An 18,767-nucleotide genomic window follows, 5' to 3' on the forward strand; every position below is an offset into this window, starting at 1 on the left:
AATACTTTGTATAAGCACACAAATGTGTTAAACAAGTACATGTGTAACGAACATATTAATTCAGATCTCTATCAAGTTTTTTTAATGAGCATTCCTAACTGGAAGTCATTTGAAAGAATATTTAGCATAGATCATTAGTTTTTCCCCTACTCCTCTATCATAGCATGCAAGTAAGAGTATGTGGGGTTGCATTACTTAGGGCACTCAGAATCTGTACCGTTGGCAAATAAGTTGAATTTTCATTTACAGACTGTTCATTTTCAGTTTTGAAAATAAAGTATTTTGAATACAAACCATGGAAGTAAAATAAGATATGGATTAATACAGAAAGAAGTTACTTTCAAAGAACAACCATAACAAAAATAATTTTAAAGTGTAGTTCTTCTAAAGATTAGTCCTCTTCATAACATAGGACAGTTGGACTTTTGAGGAACTGGTCTTAAAAAGAAAAAAAAACCCAAACAAACCAAAAAGATTGTGTTCCACTCTGAGATTATAATCCCCACTGTAGGTTCAGGATTGAAATGTCAGAACTGATATGATGCTACTTGAAATGTCCCATACAATTTGTAGTAATACAAGCAAGAAAGAAGTTAAACTTCTTGCTAAAAAGCATAGCTGAAACTGTAACTGTGAATCACCCAAAAGAATCCTAGTAGAAGCAACAGAAAAAATGTAAGTGTAATTTAGCATAAATAATGTAATTAAGAAACTTAAAGTAAGCTGTGCTACTGATGACTGCAGCACATCACTTAACAGGACAAGTACAACTGACCATACTCAGAGATCTGTGTTTTCCCTTAGACTGGCAGCAGTAGTACTTACTTCACTACCTCACTCTTCCTTCTTCCCCTCAACTCTACACTCCTCTCCACACAAATATCTTTTTCAATATATTAACCACTGCCCATCCTTGACTTCATAGGTAATGAGTGAAACACTTTTCAATCAAGAAGGGAGAGGGATTTAAACCAAGTGTGAAAGCAGTGAACAAGAATTAGCTTTTAGGTGAGCCCTGATTGCCTAGAAGAAATACCAAAGGACACAGTTCCATAGTTACTGGGATAATAAAGTTAATCTGAAACAAATAAAATAGATGATAAACAGAAGGGATTTTTCATGGAAGTGAAGAAACTGAAAGGGCCGGGTTGGGTAGATGTTTGCATGCAAAGGGTACACGTCCTCATAGGAAGTTTGGAGGATCACACAGTATATTTGCTCAAGTATTTTATGCCAATGAAGCTTTATTCATCAACTATCAAGAGAGTGACTGCCAGGCCTGATCAAGGAATGCTGCTCAGGTTTAGGATGAATGCACGGAAGATTTTTTGCTTGTTTGTTTCAGGTTCATTTAAAACATATTCCATTTTGAGAATTCATTTTCACCAACAGAGCATTGCAAGGACTTACAAACCTGCACCTATGAGATCTGCTGTCTATAGCACACGAGAGGGCAGCTGACTCACTGCTCAGATGCTTCCTGTCAAGACTTTTTGGCTGGCCTCTCCATAGTGCTTGATGAGGTATGGTGAAACTCCAGCATTTTTAAGACATCTTGGCTTCAGGAGAACTTACCCAAGGTATGACAAAAGAAATCTGCTTATGGTTAAAGCTCTATCTTCCAACAATCTTTCAACCAGATCTCTACCAAAATACCTAAAATTGACAGGTGTTTCTTGAAGAGAGATATGAGGTAAAATTCTAAATGATGGAGGATACCTACTAAGACCTTTCCCCACCATGTAACCTCCAGGCACAGCAATATAAATAGAGCATACCTAATTCCTGATTCCTAAATAATGAACTCAATAAATGTTCAACTGGAGTTTACCATCCTAGAGACACACTTAGAAGTAAAGAAAAAAAATCAACAACAGATACTGGAACAGTAAGACAACAGATGTACAGTACCGATGCACATGCAAAATACAAGAAAAGAATACAGAAAGTTAAGAGATGAAATCAAATAACTGAATTATCTAGGAACAAAATTGTTTGCATGACAGGGAAATGGTAGATCCAGACAATGAAATCTACTGATCAACAGCTTAGCTTGAAAATCCAAGTATTTGACTGTCTGTAATCAGAAACTCATAGAAAATGCATTATAAAAAATATTATCAAGACTGAGTAGGCTCTGGAATGACCCTATTTATATAGAGCAATTAGTTTGTTGCATGTACACAAGAAAAACTTCTTTGACTACTTCTCGGTACCAGGTGATCATCAGTGCAAACAGGAGAATTATTTTACATTCTGGTGTGATCTGTACCTTCAAGTAGCAAAAGACCAGTGTGTACAGGGGACCTACCATCAGCAGCAAAACACAACAGCCTGGAACAGATTTCTCCTAATTAATCATCATCCTCTGCATCAATTATTACAAAACTGCAAGACAAAACTAATTCAGAGCTGTCAAGTTTTTACTGCCTTTCTATTTCACTTTAGACTCTTCACATCAGTAACAGTCAAGCATGTATTGCTTTTAGACACTTGCAGGAGAAGTCAGCTTTTCCCTTAGGAGCAAAGTCATCTTTCAGCCAGTCAGAATAATAAAGGATGTTTTTTTGGTTCTTATAATAATTTCTTTAGAATTAGTTTAATTTTTTTGTAATGATTTCCAAAAACTCCCTATGAAGAATAAATGCAGCAGAATTTCTTATATATTCAACAGCTGCAGCTATTGGTAGTTCACAGATTTAAAGTTATTTTACTCTAAAAAAGTAACATGATGAGGGGGTGGTGAGTGTCTATCTAAGAGCATATACTCTGAAAGGTGTGCTCCTGGGTTGGGGCTGCATTTGAAGTCCTCTTGCTGCTAAATGCATATTCAATCAAAAGGGTTTGAAAAGACTCAGGTAGACTAATCTGCCAAAAATGCAAATACTGCTGCTATCACATTGACTGTTCTGTAATGCAAATCATTAACTTGTAAATCGTGGTGGAAATAACTTGGGAAGTCTCTAGTAAAGCTGCCTTTTCAAAGTAGTCATCTTTGAGGTCAAAGCGAGTTTCTCTGGATCTTACCTATTTAGGTAAGGAATACTTCCATGGATGGGAGACTCTACAACCTTTGGTTGGCATGTTCTACTGCTTGCCTGTCTTCATTTTTCCTCACATTAAAAAGAACCTTTTATTTCAACTTGTTTACAGTCTGTCATTATCCTGCTATGCACCATTGCAAAGACTTTGATCCTGCCATAAAATTTGAATATCCTGAGTTGAAAGGGACCCACAAGGATCATCAAAGTCCAGTCCAGGCCCTACACAGGACACCTCCAAGAGTCATACCATGTGCCTGAGATTATTGTCCAAATGCTTCTTGAACTCTGTCAGGCTTGGTGCTGTGACCACTTCCCTGGGGAGCCTATTCCAGTGCCCAACCACCCTCTGGTGAAGAATATTTTCCTAATATCCAAGCTGAACTTTCTCTGGCACAGCTTTGGGACTGAGGTTGACCTCAGGTCTTGTCACTGGTCACCAGGGAGAAGAGATCAGTGCCTGCCCCTCCACTTCCTCTCAAGAGAAAGTTCTAACTGCAATGAGGTCTCCCCTCAGTCTCCCCCACGCTGAAAAAGGCAAGTGACTTTCAGCCACTCCCTGTGTGGCATTCCCTTAAAACCCTTCACCACCTTTGTTGCCCTCCTTTGGACACTCTCTAATGTTTGTTGTCTTTCTTATATTGTGGTGCCCAAAACTGCCCCAGCACTCAAGGTGAGGCTTCCCCAGCTCAGAGCAGAGGAGGACAATCCTCTCCCTTGCCCAGCTGGCCATGCTGTGCCTGATGCCCCCAGGACAGGGCTGGCCCTCCTGGCTGCCAGGGCACTGCTGGCTCATGTTCAACTTTCCATCAACCAGGACACCCAAGTCCCTTTCTGTAGTGCTGCTCTCCAGTATCTCATTGGCCAGTCTGTTCCACCCAACATGGGGAAGTACTTCACCCATCCTGTGATTCATAGTCGCAATTTTCCATTACACATGAGAAATTTATAATTACCCATATAAAATTTTAAAACACAATGAAACATATTTTGGGCAAGAAAGGTGTTAGAACTCTGAACTTACTATCACTACCAAATATTTCTTAATTGTTATCAGCAGATGGCACCAGATATACTTGGTACGACCTGAATAGATTCTTTTTCTAAGATGTTTTATTAGGAGTTGTGACTATAGGAAAAACTTGAAAAGTTTTAAATTTGCATGCCTACATCCGTTTAAACCCCCATTTTTCTCACTCATTATAAAATACAAGGCAGCTGTATTTAGCCCATGTACAACATATAATTTAAACCCAGTAGAACAGTCTCTAAAGGTCTGCAGACCTGATGTTGTTAGGATAAAAGAAGACTGAATTTGTGTGATGTAATCTGATAATTTCTGCTTTTGATTGTCAAGGTAAGTCTGAATACAAGAGAAAAGAGTAATTATGTAATGTAATTATGACTAATTGCAATGATTTATTTTAATTCAAAGGTCACATTTAGGATTAATAATTCCTCAGTTTATGTGCTGCACGAGCTTGTAACTATTCAAACCTGTACTGTTAACTATTCTGCACATTAACATTATGTGTGATCACTAGACCGCAATGTCTGTGGTGACAGATTTGACTGTCAGGACAATGAACATTGAGTTAAAAGCTCCCAAAATAGTGTTTCACAACAGTATTCCATTTATCAAAACTAAAAACTCAACCTTATGACTGAATCTGTCTTCTGACACAATGCCAAAAGGCAGTGAAAAGCAGCAAGGAATCACAATCCCCCATGTACCTGCAATCCAGTTGTGTGAGGAGCAGGACTAAGAACACGATTGCTTCTCAGTGTGCTTCATAAATTCACTCCATAAATTCACCCTTTTCACAAAAAGGTCACATTTTACTTTAACAAACCCATCTCAACAGCCACCAAACTGTCCCAGTGACAGTCTTGGTTCTACTTGTAAAATTGTTCAGGTTGCTGTGAGGTCATCAGCACATTACAACAGGAATACAACTATTTATTCTGAAGCATGGATCATGATTAGTTCAGCTAACTTGACCAACCAACAAACAGAAGGAGTAAGTTAACTCTTCTCTTCTCATAAACATTCCACCCTTTTTCTTCCTCTACTCAGGTTGCAATGTTCACTATTCTATATCCAGTCATATTTCTATTAATCCTTGTAAATGTAGTAGAAATGATCAAGAAATGCAGAATCAGTGAAGAGAATAACACTGGCAGGCAGGTGGTCAACACAAAAAGTATCCCCTTAAAAAAGAGTGAAAACCCCACTAAACAGTCTCTCCTGATGAAGTTTAAGAGGGACAGCAAAGCTGTCACAGAAGTTTATTGCACAAACTGTGTCAGTGTCAGTGATTACAGAAAACCATCCAGATTCTGAAAGGACAAACCAGATTTCTTAAGATTAATAATCAATAGCAACTGCAGGTTTTGGATGAAGTAGTGTGTAAAACTCAAAACTACGCCTCAGAAAGTAACACTTTTTTTTTAGTCTGAGATAATATGTGCATGATTACATTGTCATAGGTTTGCTAAATGAAATGTACCATGTCCAAGATGCATAATCAGCTTGTGACAGTTGCACAACTGAAAGAAAACTACTAAAAGAAGAGAAGAACTCAAAGTTAAATTCAGGTATATGGTATGGTATAACAAAGCCATATTTGTGAAAGGAAATATTTTAGAATATAACAAGGATATCTAGAAATAGTAAAGAGCTTTAAAAAGCTTACAGGAAAATTACTTTGGGATGGGAAACATGGCATTGAGGATACTTGACACAGCAGCCCAGAGAATTTGAAAAGATTCAAGTAATCTCAAACATTCTCTCTATAATTTTGTGCCTAAATTCCTTAACTTCTACATGGGCTTCTCATGTCTCAGTCGTCTCTTGGTGGATCATCTATCCTGAGGATAGAACCTGATTCACAACTCATTTTCTTTGGTTTTGTTTCAAGAGGTCACATTAATATTGCATAGAAAAATGAGCTTCTAAGAACATACAATGTGTATTACTAGAAATTCAGAAAATGAATAGTCCATGAACAAAATGTCTGATCAAGCTTTTAAACAACTGTGATTCTGTGATATAACAATGATCATATGTCGCACTCTATAATACTCATAGAAAAAAAAGACCTATACGTATTTTTAAAGCATACTGTGCTTTTCTCTTAACAAAACAGAACAGCTGAACTTCAGCATTATGGAAGCGGAAAAGCACCAATCTAAGTCTACTCTGCTTACACCACCAAAAGGGTAAAGAGAGATGTCATACTTGGGAAGAAAGCATTTGGGTTTCAGACACATTGTTTAATGGCAACAATCAGTGTTTGATGACAAGAAGGACTTTGGATTTGCTGACGTGTCTGCTGAGCACAGGACTTTCCTACAGACAACTGACTACAAAACTGGTCTCTCACTAATACACAGTGAAGTTGGGTTCCTAATGGGAAGACCTTAGTTGTTTACAGCATTTCAAGAGTTTACCCATTTTGGCAGGAGTTTATCATCTTTTATCCTAGATTCTCCAGACAAATAGGCATGTTTTGAGATCTTCTGAACAAGCTTCCTGATACAAAAAACAAAAAAACAAACCAAACCCAAACCCACAATCAAATCCCCTCAAACTAGTATGCAAATTTAAAAAGCCATATATAAATTTATTCAAAATAAAAGATTAATGGGACCAAGAAATGAACTCTCTAATTTGCTCAATGGTTTTAGGGGGTTGTTCACAGAGGCCTAAATTAGTTACAATAGCAAGAGAGTAGATCATCTTGAGGAGTTTGCAATCCAAACAAGTGTTACTCCATTTTAAAGACAGCCAGCTAAGAATTCTACAATTTTCTAACAACGAAAGAACATCTAGTTTGGGACCAGGTATAAGAACTATTCTTTAGCTAACCATTCCTTAGCTAAACAATTACTGGAATTTTCTTTTATTCCTTTCTTCATAAGTTCATACTTGAACTCAAAAACCTACAAAAATTCAGAAAGCAGACTTGGGATTTTCTTAGTAAAACTCTTCATCTTCCTTCTAAAATCCACACCAGTTACTTGAATACCTCATAAATTGTTTCACATGCCCTTTACTATTTTTTTCCTTTTCGCTTCCTGTAATTTGAACAACTTTAAAGATTGTTAAAACCTGAACTGAAGCAATAGTCTCAGTAAATTCTTACCCAAGAATACAGAAGTACTTCAGAGAATCACAAAAACAACTGGAAGTTTCCTTTTTCAATAGACAAAACCTCTTTAACCTAGCATTACTGATCTGGCAGATCAAACGGAAAGAAAATGCTAAAAGCCAAATGTTCTTTGTGAGAAACTTCACTTAGAAGTCATTCACACCACTAAGGTGAGGTCATGCCAAGTTTCACTTCTCCCATGACAGAAGTTCCTCTCAAGGAGTATCAAAAGAGATCATCCGCAGTAGGAGCATAAAGCAGGCAAACACTGAATAACATTGTACACATCAAGACCAAGAAGAGATCTGACAAAGTAGAAATCTGAAGGAATTAAAATATCTGCCAAGGGAGATGCCACACAATTGGGCCTGAGATGAAAATATTATATTCAGACTTTAAGAAGTAATGAGGTGCCAACTTCATTGGACATTTTATTTCAAACAGAAAATAGCTGGCTTGAAAGAAAGCCAAGAGTCCAAAGGATGCACTCAAAATGCTGTTGCACTCCATTTCAGTGATTTAAAATGCAAAAAAGCAAAACATAGACTGAGTAGACAAGTCTGTACAGAAAAAGATTCTATATACGCAGGTTCAAGGGCATAATAATCTCTCCTGCTACAGCTATTTAAAAGGGAGGAAACTAACTTTGCTTTTTTCTCCCACCTATGTGAAGAAGAGACAGTGTTTGACTCTGCCAAAAGCAAGAGAGAGCTGTCACCCTAGCCGTACTCAGCTATTCTGACACACACATACTAAACCCAAGAAAAATCTATGAAAATTGTAGTTACTGCATTCACAGTAACTTCATTCACATTTCTTCATTCACAAGAACTTGGTCATTTTCCTCCTTATTTCTGCTTTTGTGGACAGCGAGCAAACCAAGTAACATTCAGGAACTAAGCTGATTTGTCATTTGCTCGTGTACTGCTCTAACTTGATGATAGAGCTAAGAATAAGAACAGTCAGAGAATCAATGACCTACAAAATACTGCATTTTGACAAGAAGTTTTAACCTCCAACTTGGATGTATTTGAAGTTTTCATGCAAGAAGATCCCAAATTCCATTTTGCAATCTGCAAAGCACATTCTCTTGCCTAAAATGTGTTTCCCATTGAAAACCAGAAGTGAGAATTTAGGAACAGAAAATGTTTAAACGCTTCAGATTCCAGAGAATGACACCTGAGGTTGGCATGAAAACAAAGTAGCAGCTCATGGTAAAAAGAAAAATCCAATCCAATTTATGAACAGGGATTCAAAAGAATGACACATAATGCAAGAGGATGAAGAGGAATGGTAAGCAGGAAGGGTAGTACTTCATTTGGTGATTCAAGTAAGAAAAAGGTTAAGGAAAACCAAAGGAATAAAAAAGAGAAACGGCAGAAACATTTATTTCAGTAGATAAATAAAAAAATACTTAGGAAACAAAATTAACCCTGAATAACTTGATTCTTCTGGATTTTTTGTCCTATTTCATAATTCAAAAGACATGTTTCATTACCTTTCTTTCGAAAGAGTGCATTTAGATAGTTTTCTGCTTGGCATTCAATCTTATCAGTGTTGGACTGGCCCTGAGATGACAGTTCCTCTGTAGGCGTTGACTGTGAAGAACCGAAAACTGATGCACGATCCTAGAAAACAAAGATCATAACATCTTTCAGAAATTAGTCTGCTGGTAGTAAAATATACAATTAAATTACTGAGTTACTGAATGGAATAGAATCACTAAAATCTAACTACCTTGAGTCAAAATGCGGAATTAAATTATTTGCAAAATTAAATTCTCTGACTCTTTCATACCAAAAAATTTGTGTTGAGGAGTAATGTTTAATATAATGCTCATACTTACACTGGCTGTTTCTTTGTGTAAATTACAAAAGGAACATTTCTCATCCATAGACCAGTCAGTTAGCTCTTCTGGCTCACAGTCTTAAAGGAAGAAAAGAAAGCTAGATGTTTTAAACAAGCAAAAATTGATTTTGAGAACAGAACACACTTCCTAAAAATCTCTGAAATAAATTCCATTACTAATATGATATATATTTATTGGTGGAGCACATTCAGTCATATTAAATACTTCAGATATTTTCAAATTCTTGTCTGGCTTTTACAGCTCAACTTAAAAATAGCAGAGAGTGCTTTCCTTAGAAGAAAAGGTAAGGATATTATCTGTCATAATCACTGGAAGCATCTGAATACTGCAAAGAAAACTCTGAATTGCAGACATCATTCTTTTTAACTGAAGTGTGCAAACTTGTGGTAACTAAGAATTAGGATACAGACTCGTTACCATGTGAGCTACATGCATTATACTTATAGTATTTTAATTGATTTGATATAATCACTATAGGTAAATCCAAGCCTTATACTCACTTGTAGCACTTGATTCATCTAGAAATGTACCTCTATATGCTTTATCAGAAAAGGTACTCTGGTCTAGAGGGAATGCAGGACTTAAACTTACACTGCCTATATCAAGTCCCATCTTCTATTGAATGGAGACACATAATCTACCTTCTTTAAATTAAGCTCCATTTCAAAAATTAAGAGTTTTCAGCCAATACCCTTCTCTTTACAAACACCAGTTACTTTAAAACTTTTCCCAAACCAACTGTGCCAGTAGTTAAAATAAAGCTTCTAATTTATTGTTTAAAATTGCACATGGCAACTTATTCCAGTTTGCTTTTGTGGCAATTTTATTATTGTACCCATGAACAATAACTAGGTACTTAGCACCTTGATGCATTTGCAGAGATCTTCATTATCCCCTTAACACTTCATTTTGTGGCTAATCTAGTCCACGTGCTTTTCCTCACAAGATTCAACTCCATCTCTTCTGTACAAGTCTCAATTGAACACCTGTTTCCTGAAGATGGGGAGCAAGATCTCAAGATGATGTCTTTTACCTTTACACCAGACTTCCTTACACGGCAGGCAGTACTTTTCCTACAGTATCCTAGCAATGCAGCAGCCTTTATTATAGCTGCAGTGTTTTGGCAGGTGAATCCAAATATGATTAACTACAACACCAAGGTCTTCTCCATCCTGTTCATGTGCTTACAACCTAAACAACTTTTTCACGCCCATTATTAGTTACCAGGTATGTTTCCTCCTTTTCTCCATACCACTAAATTACAGTCAGTTCTGTTTAGGGAGGTTCTTGAGATTTTCTGCTTTCAATAGCACATGATGGTAGCCTGATCTTGGCTGGCTGCCAATCTCCCAATCCACTGATGCTCTCAATCCACTGCCCCTCTTCAATAGGGCAGGGGCAAGGAAGTAAGATGGTAGGGGAGAAAATCAGGGGGAGAAACTTGAGGGTCAAGATGAAGACAGGGAGATCACTTACCAATTACTATAACAGAGAAGTCAGACTCAACTTGGAGAGAATCAATTTCATTTATAGCCAATAAAAACAGATTTGCATAGTAAGAAACGGAAAACACTAAACCACCTTACCACCCCTTCTTCCCAGGCTTCAGCTTCACTCCCTCATTCCTGACTCTTCTACCTCCTCCCCCACCCCAAAGAGTGCAAGGAGGATGGGAAGGGGGCTGCTCTCAGTTCATAGCAGTTCCTCTCTGCCACTTCCTTCTCTTTTTTCCCTGCTTCCAGCTTGGGGTCTCTCACATGGGCTACAGGCCTTCACAAACTGCTCCAGTGGTCTTCCCACAACTGCAGCTCTTCATGAACTGTTCTAATACATGTCTTTTCCACAGGGCACAGTCCTTCAGGAAGAGACCATTCCACAGACCCACAGCTCCTGCCAGAAAACCTGCTCCTGCATGGGCTCCTGTCTAGAGCTGCAGGTCCTGCCAGAGGCCTGCTCCAGCATGGCATCTCCACAGGCTGTAGCTTCCTTCAGGGCATCTCCACCTGCTCCAGAGGGTCCTCCAAGGGCTGCACTGTGGATATCTGTTCCAACATGGTCCTCCATGGACTGCAGGTTCTACATGCTTCACCACGGTCTTCTCCAAGGGCTGCAGGGGAATCTCTGCTCCAGTCACTGGAGCACCTCTCCCCTCTTCCTTCTCTGACCTTGCTGTCTGCTGGGTTGTTTCCCACTGCCCACTGTCCTCCACCCTCTTCCCTCAACTGCTGAGCTTTAACTTTTTCTCAAAGATATTATTAAAAAGGCAAAATAAGAATAAAATTACTCTGAAAAATAAAGGTTCTTCAGTTGAGCAAAAACATAATGCAAGTAACTCCATGTTATTACTTAAATCTAGTTTGCTCAGCTCTGAAGTACTGATTTAGAACAGAATTCTGTATTATTGTATTATATGCTTTCAGGGATGCGAAAGAGCAATATTTACAGGTTGGACAGCTGATGTTTAAAAACAGACATGGTATTTTTCTTGGCTGGACAGTAACAAGAGATAATGAGCCATTTTTGCTGAATTAATCTACCTGTCCCAGCCCATTAGAGCTATTCCTTTAGGATGTCCACAGCATAAAAACAACACTATTCCCTCACAACAAGTTCATTGCTTTCCTTGCAACCATGAAAACTCTATCTATGAACCCTGAGATTCTACACCTAACTCTAGGACAGGCTTTATACTTTCAGAGAAGTTCCTCTGCCTTGGAATCCTGAATTTCCACTGGTAAAAGTCAAACCAGAGAGCAATTCTTGTGTATTGCCAAAAACGCAAACCTTGAGAAACATCAGCTCTACATAACACTAAACCCTTTATTCAGAGCAGTATAAATCATGTACAAGACTTATTAAGTCTGCCAGTCAGCTAAGCAAAAGTGGTATCATATATATACAAGATATATCAAATGCCAGACAGTCTCAGGTCACCCCCACAAGAAACATCCTGATATGAGTATTAAGTTTTTAACTACAGATAGGCAGCCATACTCTCAGAAAAATCAGAGACACAGACAGCACTTTAAACTGAACAAACTTTCCTCCAGCTGCATTGAATTTAGGATGAGGATCATCCCTCCCCATTTTATCTTGCTTGGGATCACACGATGAAAGATTTGCAGACAACCTATAATGCTTGCTAGCTAGCTCATGAGAAAAAGTTGCTAAGACTCTGCAAACAGCATTTTAATACTAATCACAGTATAGATCAATATTTGAAAGCAAAACCCTTTAGCACAAAGGTGTTAAACTTATTTCCATTTATTAAGAATAAAATGGTGAACTTTGACAAAAAATATTTTTTTTCATTTCTTAGGAGGCTCACATCTTTGTTTCTCCAAACCACTTTTCTCAAGAAGTAATGCCAAATTAAAAAAATTAATTCAGACACCTGTAGTACTGAACAGATCCCATGTCTGTATCTTAAAATATGAAACAATTGTCAAGTAAATCAAAATACAAAATAAAATAGATCAAAATAAAATTAAAAAATCCATCTCTTACTTACCAGTAATTTCTGATTATAATAATGTACCAAAAGATTTTCCAGCTATTTGTGATAATTTTTAACATATCACTGCCTTTCTTTTTTTATACAACACTACTGCTTCCTAACAAGTACATTAAAACAGCTGAAGTATTTATCAAATCCTTCATGTTTTTAATTTCATAAAACCTCCCATTCTATTAGATTTGTGTTTCTAATAAAACTTTCTAATAAAATGCTATTGTATCTAAGCAGCATACATTTCAGCCAATTTTCACATATTTCTGCACAAGAAAGTGACATAATTTCTTGAGGTATGTTTGAAGAAACACACTCTTGCTGCTAACGAGCCATAATATTGCATGTTGACAGTATTAGTTTAGTGGTTAAATGAGGAAAATAAACAGCTTAAAAGATGCAGTAATTCAGGCACATTGCTCAGTGTGAAAACCTGAGTTCTAATTCTACTAGCCATAGTTTTTAACTAAGGCAAATTATTTACTTTCTATCTTGGTTTCATTACCTGTGAAATGAAATGTGACACTTAGGACACTGGAAGAATTTGTACAAATTTTACTTGAGAGTTATGTATTAATCTTTAAAACAAAATTCACACTTCAAATCAGAAATAGCACTGCATACTATACCAATGATAAAGCTGACCTCTACTTTATCAATATAAACCATTTCACATGGCATTACTGAAGTTACAGATACTATATCTATAAAAATGAACTGGCTCCAGAACTAAAATCAATTTTACAGATGCCTCAGACATGGAAATAGGCTTAACTGTTGAAGAACACTTGCACATTAATGACAAAAATTTTCAGAAATTGAAAAAAAAATAGCTCTGAGATGTTGCATTTTAGATAAACACAAATTTAATTTTCAAGACAAAGTCACAAGGGCATCAAATAGCAAAGATTTACAAGCAATGGAAATATCAGATTTTAAATAGGTACGAAATCTTCAACAGCATGAGGCAAATAAGTTAAAAGTTAAAACTTTACCCCTAAGACAGCTCAAATACTGCACACATGAACTCTAAAGGAGCAATATAAACTTTACAGTGTACCATATCATGTCCTTGAACTGTAGCTTAGACTTTGGCCACTACCTCATTAGCTCAGTACTTTCTGCCTTCTTACCCAAAAGAAAAAAAAAAGAAAAAAACCATAAACCCTTTCATACAAAAAATAAAGCATTAACTACTAATCAGTGTAAAGCCCAATACATACAACGAATTGGAATTACAACTCAAAAAAAACCAAAAGAGATACTGCATACTTATAACAATATCCTGTTTCCTTTTCAAATGTGCTTATCACAGCAGTTGAAAATACTAGTCATGAAAACAAGCTTTAATCCAAGTGTACATATTTCTTAAGTGTTTTTATGTCTTATTAGTGGCATGCCTAGCTTGAGAAAGGAAAAAAACATTCTGAAAGCATCAGCAAAGTAGTATTCCATGTTCCCCCCCTTCCCCATGAAAATACTGTGTTATGCATATGATACAGGCCAAGGAACTTGCACATTATGAAGGGGATAAAACCATGATCAAGTTAAAGCAATGGCTCCAAAAGTATTCTAAGCAAAGATACACAGTACATGCCAATATGCCTCATGTACTAGCACTAAATAAGTTATGTGCTTTACAAATTACACTATCAGACAATGAATTATAAAGAAATGAGATAGAACATTTTTACAGTTTCATAACAGAAGTAACATTTTTTTAAGTCATAAAATGAACTTGGCAAAGCAATTCTTTCAATATTCTAAAGCAAATTTTTTCCTGTATAGTTCCCATGTTGTGAAAGATAAATCATTCCATGCTTAACTAAGGATTTATGTGTTATTGACAGCTATTCCAGCAAAACCAAACCCATTTGCACTAATGCTGGGTCTTACAAGGGTAATGGAAAGGGTGTGTATATATATACACTTCAACATACTATGACTTTTTATATATATACATAAAGTACTATAAAAACTAAAAGTTTGGTGTACATATAATAAAGATGTAAAAAAAATGAATATATAAAAAGCATGAACTTTCTTGACAACTACAAGACCAAAGTAGCATCCATTACTTTCCTTTTACCAATTAATGTCAATAGGAAGCTGAGCAGCTTGTCTGCCCTTTGTAATGGATATTCAAAGACAAAGTAGGAGATGCAGTATTCCAGAAGAGTAAGTCTTTTTCATGAGAGCTTTGCAGAAAAGCTTAGCTAATCCAAATTCCCCTGTATGGGAACAAAACCTATGTATCACTCTCCCTAGTGTTTTGCTTCAGCACAGTATGGACACGAAAATTAAAGAATGAACATTGGAAAGAAAAGCACTGGAAGATTTCCTTTTTCAAATTCAAGATATATACTTGGAACTACTTTTAGCTAAAAGAAAAACCAGTAAGTTAAAGTCATTGCACTAAAAGCTGGTTCATTTACCTTCAAATAAACTGAGGTCTCTTCGTAGCCTTGGTCCATAAAGCCCTTCTAAAATACTTTCAAAACCTGGAGACAAAAGAAACATTTAAAATAGTAAATGAAAGGTTTCTTAAAAGAAAGCAAATTCTAGAGAACTGGCAACAAGTATCCTCAAATTCTAAGAGCAATTCCAAAAATTGTTACATTTATCAAACAAATATTTACTTCTTCTACTATAGTACTACTCAATAGCATTAGAAGATAAAAATAAGACAAGGCAACTGCCATCTGCCCACAAGCAGCCTATTAAGCCATGCCCCAACAACCTCATTAGACTTAAAATAACTACCACAGAATCCTAAAGGTGGTAGGATTAGCGTCATAGCTCTAAGCAAGTGAAGGAGTTTCTCTCTTAGCCTGAGAATCAGAGTCATGTACAGAGAGAGGAAAAAATTAAAAGAAGGAAAAATGAAAAGAAAAAAAAAAGAAAACTTTACAGATCAGAAACTTCTCATGATCTCCTGAAACTATATAATCTGAGCAGGCTAATATCACAACAAATAGAAAAAAACAAGCTTCTTTTGCTTCTGATACCATGACAGTGCTCTCTAGTCCTCTGTATCCGCACAAAAACGTTTTAAAATGGAGGATTAGATAAATCCAATTATTTTACCAGCTAGTCTGTTTGGGTATTTGGTAAAAATTAAATACTTCAGTAAGGGTGATGAGACACAGAGCAAATCAGATGACTGATAAATAAATAAATAAATAATGTTTGAAACCCCAAACCCACAAAAAAGCCCATGAAACCTGACGAAATATGGTGACAATTTAGAGCATCAATATAAAAGAAGTTTGGTTCAAGGCAGAAACAGTTTCCAAGTGCCCCCCTTTCTCCTTCCAAATAATAAGCTTATTTGAAAATAAGAGGATAATTCAAAGCAGCATTTGAAGGTTCTCATTCCTTATACTAAAGGCCTGCCCACAGCTATTTTACTAGACCAGAACTTTGCAAGACCATTTTATCATCACACTACATAAAAGATAGCAAAATCTTCAGGAAACAACTTCTATCAACAAAGAACATTCAGAATCAGAAAATTTGTTCATCATGTGATGTCTTTTAAGACAACACAACATCCTGTTCCCTCCCCAAAAGTTATATTTACTTTTTGGTTTAGATTGTATGTACACTAGTATAAGGAAGAATAAATATGTACCATATTTGAAACAGACAAGGGAAGCTATCTTAAGCTGTACAGTTTGACAAGTCAGATTTTGTTAAAATTTTCATTGCAAAGTAAATTTAATATGTGGACTATACTGTCCATACTGAATCAATTATAACCTCTACAAATCTGATATTTGATCTATAAATGGATTTATATATTGAACAATATGGATTTCACTTTCCACTTTTCTTTGTACTAGCTATAGTACCACAAGACAACACAAATTAAATGACAAAACCACTGCCCTCTAACAAATACATATGCACACATCTTTTAAACAGCCTACAAGAACTAGAAAGCAAAAAGCCCAAAGCCCAGGCACACACTAAAATTTATCTTAAAGCATCACCCAGCAACTCTTAGATTCAATGTAATACAAATTCACATCATATCAGCATCACACAAATTCCCGGTTCTTCTGGCTTCAAAGGGTTACAGACAAAAAAGGCAAGAGAGATGAAGCCTGAAGTTAAGACAGCAATCCTAAAAACACAAGAGAGCGAAAATACAAACCACATCATGTGTATTGCCATTCATGTTACACACTGTAAGCCATTTTAGGTCAGCAGCTAGCTACATTCTGCCAAGTTACTGTCCCTGGGTAAAGAAATGAATGAAGCAGCACTTGGAGACAACCCTGCTTACTTCAAAAGAGGAAACAGCAACTCCTGTTTTTCAGGACTTCATCAATCAAACAACAGGAAGCTTGTTTACCATCCCAGTCAGCACCCAAAACCTCTTGGTCTTCGGACACCTATCACCCTTCCCACCCTGTGGAGGGTGGTACTTGTTTCTGCCTTTACTTTTGTCCTTACCTGCCTGCCCTACTGTCTGCTCCTGCCTATGGAAAACCAAGAGCACAGAAACCCAGCACTGTAAACAGCAGTTTGTCGCAGAAAAATGCAACCTCCAGACTTCCATACAGCTTGCATTAAAGACGACAATTAGCATACTGTGGGAGTTGTGGGTTTTTTTTCTTTTCTTACTCTGAGGAAAAGATACACCAGCCTGCTTCTTTGCTAATTCACCAAACTTAATTCCATCCTACCCATCCAAAGGGCTCTTCTCTTCCTGAAGTATTACAGAACTTCTCCAAGGAACCACCACAGACTTACCCTGCCCAATCATTTGCTTCCTCACCTCTGGACACTGGATACCTTCTTTTAAAAGAACACTTACTTGTACAACCAAAGAACATCAAGAGAGTATTTTTCCAGACCTTAGGCTAAAAGTTTCCCAGAAAGCACCTGTGTTGCTTCCATGCTCCACAAAGTACTACTGCCTTTCAGCAGAATTGATACAATTTTAGATCAACCTAAACAAGAAGATGTATCTTAGTTTCTAGTACTGACAAATGACTGCTGGCACCTTTTCCTAAAATGTAAGTATCTGGACACAAAGCAGTTCAATAAATCTTTGTTCTTCTTGAGTCAGGAGGCTTAAGCAAACAGTAGTAGCAGCTTTGGAACCCTCCAGAACCTGAAGAGCCGACAGAAACCAGTCAGAAATACACTTTGCTTATATTTTTATTATTCACTAATGGAAAAAATTTGCTTCAAAAAAGTTTTACAGAATTTGCTGTCTCATGGTGTTTGATTGCCTATCTTATTCCAAACCTGGTCTTTTAAAACTGTTGCTTGAGATCTGACTAACTCCTTTCTAACTCCAAACTGAAAAGCAACACTTGGCTCCAGTAACGTGCAATATCCCAAACCATCAAACTCCCTCTTTCTCTAATAAATTTATTGTATCTTCGTGTAGAAAGAATCAGCTTTCTTTATTGTCTGACACCTTTTAAAATCCCAGATAGGTTCCTCCAACAGTCTTCATAAGCAGAAATTTGTGATAGAGAGAGTCTCTTAACCCAGTTACAAGCTTCCAAGGTTTGTATTTCTGAATAAAGCTGTGAGCAGGGCTTTTCCCCCTGTATTAACTCTCCCTCCCACCTTTCCCCCACCACCGATGCTGCTTTCCTCACTCGGGGCTGGGATGGGACAGGAACTCCCACGAGGAGGGAGGCTGAAGCTGTGACCTCCAGCAACAGGAAGGGGGCTCTCTTTTTCCGTCAGTCCTATTTGGATACCGAAAAGGCAAACAGCCCAGGAACAGGTTCTATCAGGTTTGGTATATAAGCCATGGATCACAGCAAAGGCCACCAAAGGAAGCAATAGGTGACAGTAACAGCAGGCTCCCATGGGGCTTCTGCCCAGCAGCTAGACTGGCTGTCACAGAATTCAGCTCTTCCTCTGGTCCAAACCCAGAATGTTACAGAGAAACTCTTATGGCTTATCTGGCTGTTGAAAATATCATGTTACTCATCTACCTGGCCACCGTGATACTGCCAGAAGTGATCTGCAGCAGACCAGAGCTAACTACCGAGCACAGGGGCAATGCTGAACAACACCAGGCACCAATGGAATAAATAACAGAGCCCAGGTGTTGATCCAAGGTGAAGGCTTTTGTAGGGCAAACAAACATCCTGTGGGATCAACAAATGACTACATGGCTGCAGGCAGGACTTCAGCTCTTATGACATTAGGATCCTTTA

General features: G+C 37.2%; 1 protein-coding gene across 5 annotated transcripts in view; it reads right to left on the reverse strand.

Annotated features, from left to right (window-relative positions):
* LCORL (ligand dependent nuclear receptor corepressor like) overlaps nucleotides 1–18,767 on the reverse strand; it is a 79,353-nt gene that overhangs the window by 40,315 nt on the left and 20,271 nt on the right. For all 5 annotated transcript variants that reach the window (XM_030947961.1, XM_030947959.1, XM_030947958.1 and 2 more), the window contains exons 2-4: nucleotides 15,009–15,074; nucleotides 9,042–9,121; nucleotides 8,694–8,823 (exon numbers count right to left, since the gene is read on the reverse strand). In XM_030947961.1, coding sequence (XP_030803821.1) covers nucleotides 8,694–8,823; nucleotides 9,042–9,121; nucleotides 15,009–15,074 — 276 coding nt within the window. The remainder of the gene's footprint in view (nucleotides 1–8,693; nucleotides 8,824–9,041; nucleotides 9,122–15,008; nucleotides 15,075–18,767) is intronic.

The sequence above is a fragment of the Camarhynchus parvulus genome, chromosome 4, assembly GCF_901933205.1.
Source record: "Camarhynchus parvulus chromosome 4, STF_HiC, whole genome shotgun sequence".
NCBI classification, from domain to species: Eukaryota; Metazoa; Chordata; class Aves; order Passeriformes; family Thraupidae; genus Camarhynchus; species Camarhynchus parvulus.